Source organism: Blennius ocellaris (assembly GCF_963422515.1).
Source record: "Blennius ocellaris genome assembly, chromosome: 16".
NCBI classification, from domain to species: Eukaryota; Metazoa; Chordata; class Actinopteri; order Blenniiformes; family Blenniidae; genus Blennius; species Blennius ocellaris.
This window is the reverse complement of record NC_137665.1, coordinates 14744131-14761782: the sequence shown is the minus strand read 5'-3', so window position 1 is coordinate 14761782 and position 17652 is coordinate 14744131. Positions and strand designations below refer to the sequence as shown.

Sequence of the window (17652 nt, the reverse complement as noted above, 5' to 3'; positions counted from 1 at the left end):
GTCTACCCCGCTCAGTGCTCGAAAGGAGCACTCTCTTTAATTGCATTTCTCCACCCATTGATTATTTTAATGGTGTTCCCTGCTACACAGTGGGCCTTTATGCGCCTCCACCAACTCAAGGACACCAGGCAGGTCTCCAGGGGAGGAAAACAGAATCTGTCCATCCACCTTGTTCCTGTCTGGCGATGTGCTTTCCAGCTTTACACGCTCAAAGCTGACTATGATCGACCATCACCAGTTTACGTCAGAATAATTAAAAATGCTTCTGCTCACCCTCCATAACCTTTTGTTTAACTTATCGTACGATTTATGATCAGGTGTCTCTTCAGAGGAAGTGTGCAATGTTGTAACCGGTCTGCGAAAGAATTTGAGGGCTGAATCACACTGCTGCGGTGTTCTGACATTTATTAAAGTGCTATGCCATTCATGATACCTGGCAGTTTTTCACCCACCTGCATTTAGATTGGCATTTGCCTCGCAACATATTAAGTACTCACTCATTTATCTGTCACTCTGATCTTCAGGCCATTCTTTTTCTCACTGCAATTACTTTGGAAAAATTTAATAGGGATGTGCAAATGAACAGTGATGAGCTGTGACCATGGTGACGCAGTCATTTTCACTACTCTCTGAGAGGCAATGTGCAATGTGGTGAGAACACCTTGTCCACGTGCAATGAATCTGACATGTACAGTATGTGGAAAGTCCATCGCATTACATCATTTCAGTGAATCGTGAACAATGTTGAAACAAATATCAACACATGATGCAGCTTTCACACTCATCAAGAATGGCTTGAAAAATAATGTTAAACTAAAGCCTTTATTGACAGTAAAACTCCAAAACAGATAATAATACAGTAAAGCTTCAAAAGGTATGAGGTGAAAGGTATTTTAAGGACCTTGGTTACTGTTAGTTTGTTTTAGTACAGAAAATGTACAAACACAATACTGATCGGTGTCTAATCCTTTATATATTATTGTCTCAGATATACACCATGTTGTCAAAAATTATATATATAAAAAAAGATGTATTAAGGAGTTTTGCTGATCCCATAATCATGTTTTACACTGAAATAACTATTATACTGTGAAGTATGACACAAGTTTTGAGTAGTTGGCAGCCAATAAACTCCATCATATCATCAGGGGTAAACAATTTTATTCCTCTTAACTCCTCTCCCCTGCAACTTTACTTTTTTTTTTTTTTTTTTTAATTCAACCTTGAATAAATTTTTTCAGTTTCACACATGCACACTACACGACTCAAACCATCCGTCACTCAATCAGCCTTGCTAAAATTACCCTCCTTCCATATACCCTAAAGTGTATATAATATTTATATATAGCATCCCTAGGGCAAAGACAATTTATACCTTTGTTTCCTTCAAGCCCCACAGTTATTCAAACAAAGAGCGAAGATTTGACACATATAAGTCAAGCATAACCAGTCAGCCTGTATCATATCTCAAAAGTTAGCTTTGTTTTTATTCAGTTTTTTTCTTCTTCTTAGTTGTATGCTAAATGTGAGCAAATATGAAAGTCATCCCTGTTGGGTACATTAAAAAGAAAGAAAATGAAAAACAAATAAGGTGTCATCACATCTAGAAAAAGTCCCCACGACCATTACTGTGTCCTTGTGAGTATATATATTCGTCCGTCAAGACTGTGTTTCTTCTTCATCCTTGCATCTCTTCTGTGCCAGCGCCGTGCATCTTTATCTTTATTCGCTCTGGGCCTTCTTTAGATGGTCTGGCTCCACGCTGACCAGCTGAGAGTCCTCAGTCACCTGCAACAGGCCCGGCACCTCGGGGCCATCTACACTTACCAGCTCGCCTTCCTCCACGTCCACGTGCACCCCCAGCCCATTCTCCTCTCCCTCCGCCTGCAGCTCCGCCTCGCTCACCTCCACCATCTCCGTGTTCTCCATCACCTCCTCCTCCCCTTCTCGGATCTTCTTCACGTGGAAGGTGAAGGGGGGGACGCGGTACACGGACGTCTTGGAGCGAGCGTACACTGTGTGGTCAGGGGTGAGGGATTTCTTCATCTTCTCTCTGGAGGTCTTCATCTTTGCCCGGCGCTCTTGGTTGGGCGTCATGCGGGTCCCCAGCTTGCCGATCTTCTTCTCCAGGCTGTGTTTGGTTTTCTCCAAGTTGTCGCGAGTTTTCTGCCTCGTCTTCTCCAGGTTCTCGCGGGTTTTTTGCCTGGTCTTCTCCAAGTTCTCCCTGGTCTTTACTTTAGTCTTCTCCATTTGCTCTTTGGAGAAGGCTTTCTTGAGGCTGTCTACTTGTTGTTTGGTGGAACGCTGCAGACGTTTTGTACGAGATTCTTCTACAATCTCCTCAATCTCCACCTCTTCATCTGAATTGGCTGGAACGCCCTCTTCGGGTATCTGTTGAAGGCCCTCCACTGTTTTGCCCTCTGCCACAGCCTCCGGTTTAGATGTCTTTGGTGGCTTCACTTGGTCCTGAGGGCACAAAATAGAAATTATTAGAAAACCATGAGACCACGCCGAAGGAATTTCCATTACAAATGTGACAATTGGAATAACATTGTCAGTCTGACATTTGCTACCACATTAGCAGACACAGCTCTCCACTGATGGCATTGTGTGATTCATGCAAATTGTGGCCTTTCATTCAGTATGTCGTTAAAGTTATCAGCCTGACAAAGCGAAGATAGTGGAGGAAATGTAAAGCTGCTACAATGGCCATGACAATCTACACACAGCCAAGCGCCCAGAGCAGTTCACACTATGTAGCTGGTGCATAGTGCCATCTAGTGGTGTCAGATATGTGCCAACAGAAGCAGTTGTTTAACATTTTAACAGCCAGTATAGTCATGTGTTTATAAGAACTCTTGCTGGGCTTAGAAGAAAACTGATTGTAACTGCAGGGATGTCATATTGAAACTGAAGTTGAACTGTTGCATCTAACCACATGTGCATTTCCTGTCATTGCTGTATACAAGCGTTAGGTCTTTTTTGTCCAGATCGTCCATTAAATCAAAGTAGATACGGCAGATATAAAGGTTGGGGAAGTTTATTTATCATAATGGGATTGGAGATGTTGGACTTTCACTTTATCATGTTCTTTTAACATCGTATGAGTTTCACTCTTGCTCTGACCAGTTTGCAATCAAACTGTTTCCTCTTTTCACCACACTGTTCCACATATTGAGACTGTTCAGGAGGACACGTGTGGTAGCAGATATCCGCACAGGGAGAAACAGCACTATGCCAACAATGTGAGCCTCCTTATAACAGCGTGTCTCCTATTTCCACAGGGATCGATGGTCCCACCCTGCTGTAGTGCTCAGTGCCACACCTCACTGCTTCACTGTGGATTTAATCTACACACCACCTTCATCCTCATTGTCTTTGTATGTAGACATAATGTTGTCACGTTCATCTTCTTTATGTGGAGGCCATCTCAACATGTGTAAAGGCAGTGTGAGTGCAGCCTGTGCAGAGAAACACAAGAATCACACAAACTCACATTCACACATTAACCTCAAACACAAACTTTTGGATTGTAGGAGGAAACCAAGGTTCAGATAGAAAACATATGCAGACATGCAAACTCCACATAGAAATACACTAATGGAAATAATACCATTTATTTTTAACCTTTGATATACAATATGATTACAATTGCTTTAATTGTCTTACATTTATTTTTGTGATTATTAGTGTGGGGAAATGGATAATTTCTTTCATTTATCTATACAGTCACCCCTCAAAGGTTAGGAAAATTTTATTGTTATTTTAACAATCATAACTTAAATTCAAAAGAGTTTCAAGCTCTTTTTCTTGATTTTTTTTATAAACATAATATTGGAGTAATATAAAATATGAAAATCAAGTAATACTGTTTAAATGGAAGTAATGTGAAATAGATTTTCCCATGGTAATTTTTGAAAGGTTCAAATCAGACTAAAACACATTGGGCTTTACATAATAAGCATGCATTTATCGCTTTAGTAGTCTTAACATGCTTTATGCACTAAGTAAGATCAACTCATTCACTCTCTTTTAAAAAAAAATTACATTTAAGCACTGCAGAATGAGGTTGATTTCAGTGACAAAAACAACTTTCAGCTCAGTTTTGTGTCAGTCAGTGTGTTGCCAGATGGAGACCAATTATCCTGCGCTTACAGGATGAGGTAAAACCAATACTTCAGGCGGCAGTCATTTAGCTGAGCAAAAATAACCCCTCAAATGTATCAGTCACTGACTGTTTAACCAGTAAAATAACATTTTACAAGACAAAGATTGTTTTTGCTTTTTACTAATTAGTAGTTATAATAGTATTATGAATTCAGAATAATCATAAAAAGTTGTTGAACAAGCATATTTTTCTCTACACTGTCCAGCTTCTGATAGATAAACAGCTGCAGGACATCATAAGCAGCATATCTCCCTGGGCAGTTCAGATATTGCCATACGATCCAATCATAAAACAGACATTGCCTCCATATCTGGTGCTGTATATGGCAGGACCTGGCCGACCTGCTCTGTATGTGTTTATTTCGGGCTGGCCTTTCCGTCTCTCTGGATTCCATCTACCGTTCTCTGGCTACTAGCCAGAGAACGGTACACAACCCCCCCACCCTCCGTCCCTGCCGCACGGCCCCCCACCTCCGCCCTCACACAGCAACAGATAAACACAGCGGCTGTCACCATCGCAACCACCTCCTCATGTCGTCTCTGGTGGGCAGTGAGAGTTTATCCCGATAAACAGCTGACACCTCTGAGACAATATGCTGTGTGAGTGTGGCACAATTAAGCAGAAATAAATAGAGCGGCTGCTTTTGTAAACCTCCACGCTGAGCAACGTGTTAGGAGGATTATTTCAATTAGAGATATTTTGGAATATGCGAGTGCATAACTCTCCTGAAAAATGTTCCCTTGTACAAAAAAAAAAAAAGAACACATTATGAATGGCTGTTTAAAATGCAGTTTGAGTGACCTCATATGTCCCTGGCAAAGCTTGTTGCTCCTGGAAGGGTATAAACTGAAAGAGACTATTAGTAGAGTTCTGTTTCTGGACGTTAAGGCAATTACTGTGAAAATCACAAACATAAAAATGCCATAGCTATGGAAGACACACACACACACATGGTTTTCTTTTCCACAAAGCCAAACTAAGAACACCTGAAGAGAAAGCTTCTGCAGCCAATGGAAAACTGCATTGCATAGTGGGTACAGGTGAAGTCATACAGCAACAGTGAAAATACAACGTGGTGAAAGCTTCTCATTGTATAAAGAGAAAAGGGCTTTCCATCCTTGAATAGGGAATTACTTTTATTTCATGGCAGGAGAATTGACAGAATGGCAGTTGTTCAACATTCCTATGTGTTTCTTACAACACTGAAAAGCTCATGTTACCAAGGTGAATCTTTTCCAAGGTTAGTTATTCTGTGGGAATGCTTGGGCCATTGAAATGACTGGTATATGGGTACATGCATGCCACTATAGGAGAATAGGAGTGGACTTTTAAAAAGGCCTGTCTGGCTGGTTTAATGGCTGCACAAGCCGATCAAATTATGGTTTATCGAACCTGCTCTTTGCAAACATTTCCAACACTGTTTGGAATTATTATATATAATACTGACTAAAGGTTAAAAGAGAAACACACAAAAAAACACACTATGATATAGTATGACACTTCGCTAAATATGGACAAATTCGACACAAACACAAATGAGTGTTTTAACATATATTTGAAACAAGTTGGCTAAATTGAGTTAAACATGATTTGACGTTTTACTTTTTTGTTTTGTTTTTATCCTCAAGCACTTATTATGCTTTGTAGTTGGTATGTTGTGTTGTTTTGTATTCGTCATATAGTGTGGCTCAAGTCATTAGCTATATAATAATTTACGATTTCATTAGACTTCCAAGCGATTGGGGATATTGCTTGTTGGAATGTTTCATTCAGTGTTTACTTTCTGAAAACTCCACCAGAGTGTATTGAAACTGTGGCAACACCAGTTGAACCCTGTTTAGTTTCTGCAGACTGATTACAAACCAACAGGGAGAGAGCTTCAGGACGGTTATGTTAAGTCCATTAGCGTCCCTGTATTACCTTCCCATCTCCGCCTCCTTCCCAGCAATGGAAAAGTCAGCACTATGTGTGTGTACGTGTGTGTTTACTGACAGGTGCCAGGGTTTTGGTGGCTCGGGACGAGTGCTCTACTTTGAGAAAAATGTCTCAGGCTGATGTTTCTTTGTATGACTTACACCTCATGGAAAAGTTGGCTGGAAGGAGAGAGAAGGCACCATCTCTACTTGTGGGATGGGCACCCAGCACAGGAGAGGCAATCAAAAAGTTCCAGGGAAAATCCTGGTAAACAACAACAACCCCGAGGAGGGAAACACTGGGGGAAGCATGAAGATTACAAGCGGGAGATCCGATACTTTCTGCTTTGGAAAACCGGGTATTACATCAAATATTCATCGAGAATACCAATGCGCCCTCATTGTATAAATATTACCAGAGGCCAAATGTTCTCAGTGTGACTCATCCACAGGCTGGAAGATAATGTAACCGCTGACTGTTGCCATGGACAACAGAGGAAACAGTGCCCTCATTCAGCACTATACTGGGACCACAGCCGCTTTCATTAAACCCACTGGCATCTATCAGTCTCGTCCGCCTTCTCCAGTTCTTTATGGACTCTTATGAGGTCTCCACTAATCCAGCGGGTCCATCCTTCGATGTTAGATATTTAAATACATCGCAACCGACAACAATGGCAGAAATCTGCCACAAATGACAAATCTTTACCAGCATTACAGTTTATTAATAGCCAAAGGTTCCGGGATTTCAAAGCATCGAGGCTGATAATCTTGATGCAATAACAGAGGATTCTGATCCACCTACATAGATGCAAACGCTTCGCACTTGTTGCACATAAACAGACACACACCATTCCTTTTGAGGCAGTGTGATGAAAGGCTTCTCCGGTGAGTCACAGGAGCAGCTGTCTGATCCTGTCCAGTCCTTGCAGCTGTGCACTTAGCTTTCACAATGAGTGATATCACTGACCCATGTGCCCCTTTTGGCTGGGAGAAGGCCAAGCGACAGATTGACATGAGGCAGAGTGAGAGGCTTGCGTGCAGGAGCCTCGCACAGGGCCTGAGTGGCGGATGCTTTGATCTGCACAGAGCGCTAAAATAAGGACACTAATATGCTCGGGTCATTAATATTGACGCCTCCCACACACTCTCTCCTGAACAGGGCTCAAACAATTCACAGAGGAGCAGCCAGCTGTCGGCTACCTAAAGCATATCGGGGTGACATTTGTGACCCGCATAATGCAGAGTCTGTCTCATCGCACTTTCCTGCTCCTTTTAGAAACAACCTCCTCTGATGGCACTCTGTTTAAGAGTCCGTCCAGCACGTAATGGAAACGCTAACAAGCGATCCCACTCTGTCTACTGCCGGACTGACTCAATGAGAGGGCTTCTGTGCACCACACCGCCACGGGAAGGGAGTTCCTTGGTTTTTGCTGCCACAGTGATTTGTGATTTCACACACACGGGGAAACCCTTCTTCGCACAACGCAACCTTCTTACGTCTGCGACTCCCCGGGCTGCTGGAATTCCAGCGGCGTCAGCAAAGATGGAAAATCGACTTTGCCATTTACATGTTGGTGTGAAATGGTAGCTTCACTGCTGGAATATATTATATAACGAGTGGCGTCTCTCTAGAAGCACCTTCAGTATTGACAAAGAGGCTCAGTGAGGGAGAGACTTAATGTTTCCTTTCATGCTCTTTAATAACTAAAACTCATTTAGGTATAAAACAGTTGGCTTCCTTGTTGTGGCGTTCAGTTTGAACTGAAATTTTTACCATTTGCTTGGTGGTATGATGGGTCAGATTGGACTTTTTGCAGGCTGGTTTTGGCCTACAGACATTATGTTTGACAACCCTGATCTAAACCCCCGTCTTTGCTGTACTCCATGCAGTTTATTGTAGTTGTATTGGTTTTCCTGAATAGCTCTGTGCTTAAAAAAACAACAAAACTAAAAAAAATCTAGAATAACCAAGATTTACCTTAGTTTTATACTACTTCTCTTGTTGAAGCCCCCCACCTCCTCTGCTTTTATAATAAATTCCAACCTAGTAGAAACACTATTATATTAGAACAATGGGTGGATGAATAGATGGAATGGTAAAAAGAAGTAAATTCTCCCATCTCTCGGTAAATGCTCTTTTTCCTCTTTGTGGAAAGCAGAAATTTCCACCCCACAGGATTATATGGAGTGCAGATTGAGTGAAGTTGCCAGTATGAACTCACTCCTGAGCCCCGGTTTAGGAAACTTTACCTCCTCAATTACATCATGATAGTTTAATGAGTAATGGCCATTAATATCCAGCCAAGTAACACCTGGGGGTGCAGGAAGGAAGCCAATCACCACTCGTTTCTTCTTTGTCTTGGAATAAGATTATGTTTCTGTATTCGAGTCAACTGAGGTCTTCAAGGTGGAAAAAAAACGGAGGTGGACTCTTTGTGTGAGCAAATAAATAATCTGGTTTATTTATTGGATTTGATGGTAAAAGAAGGAAAACAAATCTCCTTCTCATCTCCCATACTGACTGATGATTCAGGCATGATTTATATTATTTATAGATTAATCATCCTAAACATCTATGTGCATGCAAACTCCAATGCCAGCGTTCTGGCACGCTGTCAGCGACACCATATAATTCAAGCAGCCGTGACACGAACAGCAAACGGTGACAGTGGCAGTGGGTAACCTGACTATTCCACTGCAGAGATTCACACGCAACGTGTAAAGTTACAGGAATAACAGTTATATTAATACTGAATGTATGGATGCAGCTTTCATGCCAACTTTGACATTTCAATAGATACATTATTTCCATCGGGCTGCACAGCTGCAGGTTGTACTTAAAGTAGTTTCGAGATATCTGCTTCTAATAGTGATGTTTATGAGTTAAATACTAAACAAGCTTGATGTTACCAATTACTAACGCATGACCAGACAAACACATTAATAAGGAAGTAATAGATTAATTAATTATGTAGTGCGGCCGATTGCTAAGTTCATGCCTGTACAATGAAACAGGATAGGACACCATACCGCCGCATTGCTACGAGTGTATTTATAATCATAGGCCGCATAACGGTTTCCTTTAATACACCAACCAAGATCATCAGGCCAACTTTGTATTTAGGCTATGGCCTTGTAGTTGAAAGGTGTGTCTACAAATCTTGGAATAAACAGCATGGTGAGTATCAGCAGCTTCCACGGAGTCGTGATCTGGCATGAGGACACATTTCTGTTCGGCAGCCAAGCGACAACTACAACTGTTTGATATGGGTGGGGTGTGGGGGTGCGGGTGGTGGTGGTGGGGGGGGGGGGGTGATCGCTTTCCCTGCCATTAAATCCTGTCTGCTGGGTGTGAAGGAGCATGTTCAGTGATGAGCAGGAGCACTGCTCAGCCTCAGATTAGGAATCCGGTTATTTCAACAGGTGGAAGGTAAGTCCAAGCTGTCATCTCCAGATGTTGGACATCTGTCGGAGCTGAAAAGCTCCTTCAGACATAAACTGCTTCTTCCAACGTCTGTGAAGGAGCTCTATCATAGATCCTGAGGAATCCTCCAGCAGACTCTATGAACAACTGACAATTTTACACTTTGCTCACTTTAATCCTTCACTGTACTTTATCTGGGCCTTTGCTGTCGACTTTGCTCCTGTAACAAATAAGATTTACCCATAATAAAGGGTCTTATTTTATGTTTAGTCATCTTAACTGCTCTCAGCTCAGCTCATCCTTGTCTAAACCAAGAAAAAACAGCTCAAAAGCACAAAATCAATGTGATGGACATTCGCATTGGCCTATGAGGTGAAACGTCTGGTGTTTGAAGTCGGCATACACTAATAAAACGAGTCTCTAAACAAATCCCAAAGCTTAGCTTATATTACTTTGTCAACATGTACCTTGTAAAAATCGCAAAAGTACACAATGTAATCTAAAACACACATGGTTTAATAAGGTCATAAAGTAATTTTAGATACTTTATCCAACAAGACCACACATAAGATGGGTTAATCATAATAACTATATGAAAACCAATTTTTTGAAACTGCAATAATTATTATACATCATAGCAAGAGAAGTATGAACTAGTGCATACTTGATCTGAATAGGAAAAACAGAAACGACATGTAATATACATGAAAATGCACAATTACACTTGCCCCGTTCTCCGCATGGTTGTTCCCTTCAACAGAAAAATGCATTTTCAGAGACACTCACAATTAACCTCAACACACACCCAGCAAAAACATGTAACCTCGGACCGAAAATGCCCCCAAGCCCAGACTCAAACTGGAAATATTTACACCATGAGGCAAGAGGGCGGATCACTACACCATGGTGCGCTTTAAAATATTTTTCTTTGCTTCATAACAGCTTAAAATAAATACAGATAGCTAAATCATAAAATGAAAGACATTTCCAAAGAATGCTTGAGAGCTAAAATATGGATTGATCTGGTTTGAGTTTTCTCTTTTCATGAACAAAAATGTGGGCTTGGCTCAGAATTGTTCAAAGAAGAGAAAGAATTCATCAATCTGTCCATATTTGATCAAAAGAAAACAGCCCTCTGGCTCCATGATGCTGAAACAAGGGGAAAACTTGAACGTAATTGTGTGATATTTTGGGAAACCAAAATATTTTGTGTTCTGTAGGAGAGCCGGGTGAGAGGATCAACGTTTATAGTGATATCGGCATGGAAAATGTTTGGCGTAGAAATAACAGTTGCTTCCAAGAAACGTCATGTAATTGTCCAGTATCCAGTGTTTTTGATTTCAATTGATTTTTAGACCTTGAATTAAAAAAAGTTTGATCAATGGTCTCCCTAATAAGTTTGACACCAAAACTTGTGTCTGTGTGTGTGTGTGTGTGTGTGTGTGTGTGTGTGTGTGTGTGTGTGTGTGTGTGTGTATTTATCAATCATTGACTAAAACAGAACTTTTTATTAACAGGTCTGATGGCTGAGGTCTGATGGATCCTGACATAGAAGCTGCCAGATATCTTTCACAGCATGACAGAAGGGCGCAGAGGAGGGACTGGAGGAGGAAGGCACGCTGTTATTCACTGATAGTGAATGAGCCGTGCTCTTCGCTGTGGATTACATGTCACAGGAGGAGTAAATTGATCTAAGTTGATCGTGGGAGCAATAAGGGAGAGAATCTGAGAAGAAGGCAGGAGAAGGAGAGGGCTCGCTGGCAGGAGGGGCCGTGACATGCCAGCACAGTGATTCACAGGACTAACTTGGTCCTACGGCTTGAAAGCTTGCTTTTTGGTGGAGTGGGTGGCAAATCTGTGCAAAGTGCTTCATCGCTCGTCTGTTTTATGATGAGGCTGACATCCAAGCTATGCATGGAAACAAAGCGCGCTGAAGAGGCCAAGAACTTTGGCTGGGCGTGTGGAGTAAGTGGAAATGGTTCATTGCCGAGTCTGGGCAGTCTTAAAGGCTAATAGAGAAACGTGGGCTGTGGCTGCCTGGTGGCTGAGATTTGAGCTCTCAAGGGTCGGTATGGCTGGTGTGGAACAAGAAGACTGTAACTGAGAAGGCTTACATCCTCCTGATAGGGTTGACCACATGGCTGCCGCTGCTGTCCTTGAGCTGCAGCCAAAACACACCCTGATTGCAGACACACAGCAGTGCTGTCTCACTCACTGGCGGACCCTGAAGTATCACGTTGCACAAACTCGATTAATCCAATATAATTAAACGGATAATGTGCATCACGAAACGCGTACATTTGACGCCCCATTTCTGAACAGCTGAGCCGCGACTGTTGAAAAGAAGATTATTAAATGTGGGAATTCACAAGATGATGGATTGGAACGACAAATCCTTCAGGCCACAAAAATGTCTGCATCACCTTTGGTTTCTGTCATTTTGGAGCTGAAGTGTGGTGAAGTAGTGAGTGGTAATGCCTAACAGGGCATGTCTGGGGTTTGGGGGCAGCAATTCTGTGCGGAGTTTGTATGTTCTCCCTGTTGTGGAGTTTCTTCAGCTATGTCGGGCAGGTTTTCTTCAAGAGACCAAAGTCATGGGTGAAATGTCATAACCCTAACCCTAAACCCATTGTAAAGAATGTAATGGAAGAGAAAATGAACGGAAGCCCCTGACTGGGTCCAAAGAAACACAAAGACTTCTGAGACTCTTTTAACGAAAATTCAGTAGGAGATGCTTCCTCAGACAGACTCCCTGCTGTTGCCTGTGTGAGTAGCAGCAGAATGCACATTAAACCTTTGTCAGGACAAACAGCTGGACTCAACCAAATAAACCAAAAACCTACTGGAAAAGTTCAGATCTTTATCAAATGCACCCATTAAATATTCACAGGACTGCCAGGAAAAATAAGTAAATGGTTTTAATTAGTGGTTGAATCTCCTTTGGCGGCAATAAACTCGACAAAAAGCTTCCAGATCATCAGACTTTCACAACAAATCTCTTCTGCCAAAGCCAAATGTTGTAGGAGCCAAATGTGCCAACGAGGTGGCGCTGGGTATTTAAAAGGGAAGGTTTCCTATCATGAAGGCTGACCAGGAGGGGCATACAGGGTTTGACCGCCATCAAACTCAGTCAGCGCTCTGACCGCTATCATACCGCTGCGATTGGAAGGGTTTTGTGGACGCACTTGGAAAGGACAGTCGTTGTACTTGTTTTATTGACAAAATAAAGAATTGCTTGTGGCACAAAGAACTGGTACATGAACACCATGCAGCGACTGGAGTGGCATGCACTCTTCACTTCTTATTACATACGCAGTACAGACCAATTCAGTCTTTTTTTTCCATCCATCCATCCATCCATCCATCCATCCATCCATCCATCCATCCACAGCTGGGCTTGATCCATTTGAGGATGAGCATTAGACTAAAATCTTTCTCTCCACTTTCTGATTGTACCAGTTTCTGAAAAACCAATTAGAGGCGAGATTTCTTATGGGCACACACAACTGTTTAATGACCTGAATGTCATATCAAACGACAAAACATGAAATCAGTCTGAATACAATTTCAAACAGTTTCGTGTGATTACTTCACAAGTAACAAAAGTTGATTCAGAAAGAGCAATGATGTGATGTGCAATAGAGTCAGAGAGGAAACATGCAGGGAGAGTGTGAATCACTGATCACTTATGGGCCACCAAGCTTCGATGACAGGCTAATTGCCCCCCCACCCCCTCAAAGCTGCTTTAAGGGTGCTTACAGTCATGGAAATGTTATTCTAAACTCCTCCAGGAGGCTCCAGATAATGACACAACAGTGGTTAAATGTGAACACATTGAGGCTGAGCTTCACTGCCGAGACGTGATTACAGTGAAGCTACGGTAGCAGCATTAACTTGAATCTAATTCCTTTCATATTGAGGTGTGTGAAATACTGACATGTGATATCAAGCAGTCTCATGGGCTTTCTACTGTACCTATATTAAGCTGTTACTTCAGCACAGGGGTTTTCAAAGTGTGGGAGGATCCCCCACTATGCTTCATCCATTTTACATCACCCCTCAAAATCTCACACTCTTTCATATCATGGAAGCATTTTGGCTGAATGCTGAACACCTTCATGATGGGAGCTAAAACTAATGAGCGCAGCTATTCTTGTGTCAGTTAGAAAATATTTGATAAGTACTTATAACGACTGTGCAACTGGCATCACCGTCACACTTACACTTTTGCACTAAAGTTGTTGTTGTTGTTTTTTTTTATAAGTCTCTATTGCATTACAGTAAATTAACTTCTTATAAATGTGTTTTCACAGAACAGTTATTTGTTTTTCCCTCCATTTAGTTGATGCAATTACAATTTTTTCGGACACTGTGCCCCCCCCCTCAAAGAAACTTACAAACTGTCACCAGTCGTGGCACATTAAAGACACATTCGACTGCAGTTGTCAGTTCATGCAAACACTTCCTGATAAGCAACGCACATTTGGTAAACATGTCCGGCCCCACCCTGCTGCTGCCAGTGGATCTTGCACGCTATCATCATGGCAGGTTTAATTATAAAGCATCCCTGTCAAAGTCTGTCTGGCCTACAAATCTGGGAAGCATGCGGTTATTCTCAGCGAGCGCAGACGGAACGACACCGGGGAGAAAACTGGGGCCGGTAACCGGCTGAAGCCGGTGTCGCCTCAAACAAAGCAGCGTACGAGGCCTTACAGTGTGTTGGCTTGTCTTACTCAGACTCAAGCTCCAGCGAAAGGCAATATCATGTGAGGAATTGCAACACATGCATACACAGACACACGCCATTTTTTTATTGACTCCACAGACCTCCACCTCTACACGCCGCGCCGTAACCCTCATCTTATTGGTCGTCATGCTCCACTCACTCTAACACATTAACACACACACGCACACACACACACACAGATAGTGGTGGAAAGGGTTGAAACCTGACTGGGAGCCAGTGTTGACTTCTGCCACCAATACCTGACCAGCCTGTCCATCTGTCAATTCAACTGAACACTGCGCTGCCATCCCATCCCCCAGCAATAAATAGACCTGTGGGAGCGCTAAAAAAAAAAAAAAGAAGCCTCCTGCAACATAGTGGCTGCACTCACACAACTGCTCTGAGATTAAACTGCTTTATACAGAGAAGAACAAAAAATACAGTATTACCATCAGGAAACAAAGCAGATTTAACTACATCGCAAAAAATAGAGATTGAAATAATAATAATAATAATTTAAAAAAAAAAATTAGAGTGACCTCTGTCAGCTGCAAGCACAGGTAAGAGGAGTATGTGAAACTATCAGCACAGACTAAACTCTGGAAGAAAAATCATGCAGGATCACGCACAGCAGGAGGCACCTGCTTTACAGAGTAATTTATTGAGGCCCAGCCTCTATGATTGGATTTCTGCTGAATGCCAATAGTGTAACCTGCGCCCACAGTGTGCATCCCAGAGGAGAGATGTGAAAGGTTTGTGTCTGCCAGTCCAGATTCTGAAGTAAGCTCGAGTCACGCGAGGCTTGCACACCCCCAGATTCACTCTCATTAATGCTTTTAAAACTCAAAGTCCCCCCCCCCCCTCGAGTGCATTACTGTAATTCAGCATTCAGTTTCTTTTTGGAGGATGAACTCATACAGGGTGGAAATGTTTTACGCACAAAAACAAAGTGAAGCCGAGCTTCTGCCGTAGCTGCAGGATATAGCAGCGCGTCCTGCTAAAAAAAGACTTGCTGAGGCAGTGGGACTGATCTCTGCTCCACTCCCACACTTTTGCATTCTAATTCATTTGTGTCTTTGCTCCCTCTTTGCTTCTTTTCATTCTACAGCAGCTGTACTTTTGCGGCTGGTGCTTAAAGAAATCCCAGCAATGCACCCGAAATGAAATAAAGCGAGCTTATTTCAGTACTCGCAGCAGTAGTAAAGTGTTGATTTGTGCATTATGAATGTGTGAATGTGAAGAGTCTCCCACTACTGGGAAGTTGTCATAATACAGACTGAGATATTCATCTTACGGGGCAGCAGCCATCTGCCCTCTGAGCACTCTGAGGCGGGGCGGTGCGTCTGCCTCGAGTAGCTCCTCATACCTGCGTTTATAGGCTTTATATTTTAATTTTTGCCACCCAAAGCCTGGATATAGTTTCACTGGGTAATCACGAGGTCATGTGTGTTGGGAGAGGTCATTTACCTGGTCTTGCTTTTATCCATGAAAGACACTTTTTTTTTTTTTTTTTAACCTCATTCCACCTCGAACCCAGCAGCCTTTTCTAAACAGAGGAGAGCAGTGTTTGATTCTCGGTAAACATCACAGCTTCGCTTCAGTTTAAGGAAAGAGTGATGCAGACGTTCATGTCATGGAAACCTTTGGCTTCCATCCTGCGCACTGAATCGCTATTACCCTCCTTTCTCATTTTCACTAACAAGGGTCAAGTCATGCCGCCGTGTGACTCCACCCTCCCAGTGAGATGATGTATGGCGGAGCGCTGATGGCCTTTCAAGTGAATTTCACACTTCCTCCCAAGTTTCCCTTGTGATGTGGGAAATGCATCGCCTTTCTCTTGACTAATATGTGCTGAATGGAGTCACATTTTACATTAACAGCCAAATCTAAAACCATTACTCAAGTCATTGTTGTGTTTTTTTTTGTGTTTTTTTGTGTGTGTGATGAGCCCGTTCAGACGTGTGCAGAGGGACGACAGAAGGCAAACGATCTCTCGTGTTACGTCACCTGGTAGATGAGGACTTTGAAGTTGCGCCTCTTGAGCAGCTCGTTCTCGTTGTTCTCCAGCTTCTTGATCTGGCCCGCCTGCTTCTCCAGGTTGCTGCGTACCGTCTTGACGTTCACGCTCACCTTGCGCACCTTCTCCAGCATCTTGTTGACGGTGTTGGTGGTGCCGACGTGGTTCTTGGACAGCTTGGCCAGCTCCCCTTGGATGGTTGACACGGACTTCTCCATGGCCTCCTGCCGGGCCTCCAGACCGTTCTGCGTCTGCTGGATCTTATCGACCACCCCGATTATCTTGTCGAGCAGAGACAGGACCATGACCCCATTCATCTGAGCTTCGCTCTTCTCCCCAGAGCTGGTGGCCAGGACCAGGCCTGCCCCCACGACGGAGTCGTCGTCGTCGTCGTCGTCGTCCACCGCCGGCTCTGTGGCGGCGCTGACCAGAGCCACCTCGTCATCATCATAAGACACTTCTGCAAGACCTGCATGCTCCTTCATCACACTCGTGTCCGCCATGGCTGTCATATCTCCAAACACTAAGCACTTTGCACGCTCTCGACAGATAAAAAAAAATACACCGCGAGAGGATCCCGTACGCACAGATGTCACTCTCTAAACCCTTTCGTTTCTCGACTTTCTAAACCACTTGTTTGCCTCTTCTCGCTCTGCTCTCCACTTGAAAGCTCTCCTAAGCCTCGGTCTCTCACAGTCAGCCCTCTCTGTGTCTCTCTGCCTCTGCTCTGGGATGCCAGCCAACCAAGGGGAGTTGGGCCTCTCACAGCTGAAGCATGTGTGCCCTGACTCAAATGCCTCTGCTCCCTGTGAAACCAGCCAGTCCAACTTCTCCCCTTCTTACACCCAGCCCTCCACCCACGGCTCCCCCTGCCACTGCAGCCCCACCCCGTTCTGTCCTCAAGCACAGGGCAGAATAACTCCAGACTCCACCTCTCGGGGTGACCTGACACTCCTCCCTGACAGAGTGAGGTGAGGACCACAAGACGCCGGATCATGAAAAAACTTTGCTACAACCCAGACCAATATGACGACATTCACAGCCTCTGAAACAAGAGCTTCTTTCTGCAGGCAGATGCCATGCCTGCAAATATTTTCTTTAAATGTATGTGCTGTATGTGAAGCTATATTACATTCTTTTTTAATGTTTCTTTTTTAACTAATTAAACTTGACTGAACTATTTGACTTCAGATATGATAGAGGCTATTAATCTGTGTTAATTCAATAAAACGTAATAAATATCAAGTACAAGTCCAAACAATGATTTTCTTTAACTCAAAATTAACCTTGAAACAGCAATATCTCGAATATATTTTGCTATATTGTTTAAATTCTCATCGGTTTTATTTAATGACATTGCAGTTCCCCTTTATGGCCACCAGAGGTCAGTCAGTACCATCC

At 43.0% G+C, this 17652-nt stretch overlaps 1 protein-coding gene across 1 annotated transcript; it reads right to left on the bottom strand.

The window, feature by feature from the left end:
- Window positions 1–803: 803 nt before the first annotated feature.
- cavin1a (caveolae associated protein 1a) lies at window positions 804–17118 on the bottom strand. Its single transcript, XM_080511645.1, has 2 exons — window positions 16242–17118; window positions 804–2466 (listed from the first exon to the last, which is right to left on the bottom strand). The coding sequence occupies exons 1-2, from the start codon at window positions 16761–16763 to the stop codon at window positions 1723–1725; spliced, it is 1266 nt and encodes a 421-aa protein (XP_080367771.1). The 5' UTR covers window positions 16764–17118; the 3' UTR covers window positions 804–1722.
- Between the last annotated feature and the right edge of the window lie 534 nt (window positions 17119–17652).

Coding starts and splice junctions, on each gene's coding strand:
- cavin1a (XM_080511645.1), bottom strand. CDS start 16,763: ATGACAGCCATGGCGGACACGAGTGTGATGAAGGAGCATGCAGGTCTT. Junction 2,467..16,241: donor TCAAAGTCCTCATCTACCAG/GTGACGTAACAC, acceptor TTGTGCCCTCAG/GACCAAGTGAAGCCACCAAA.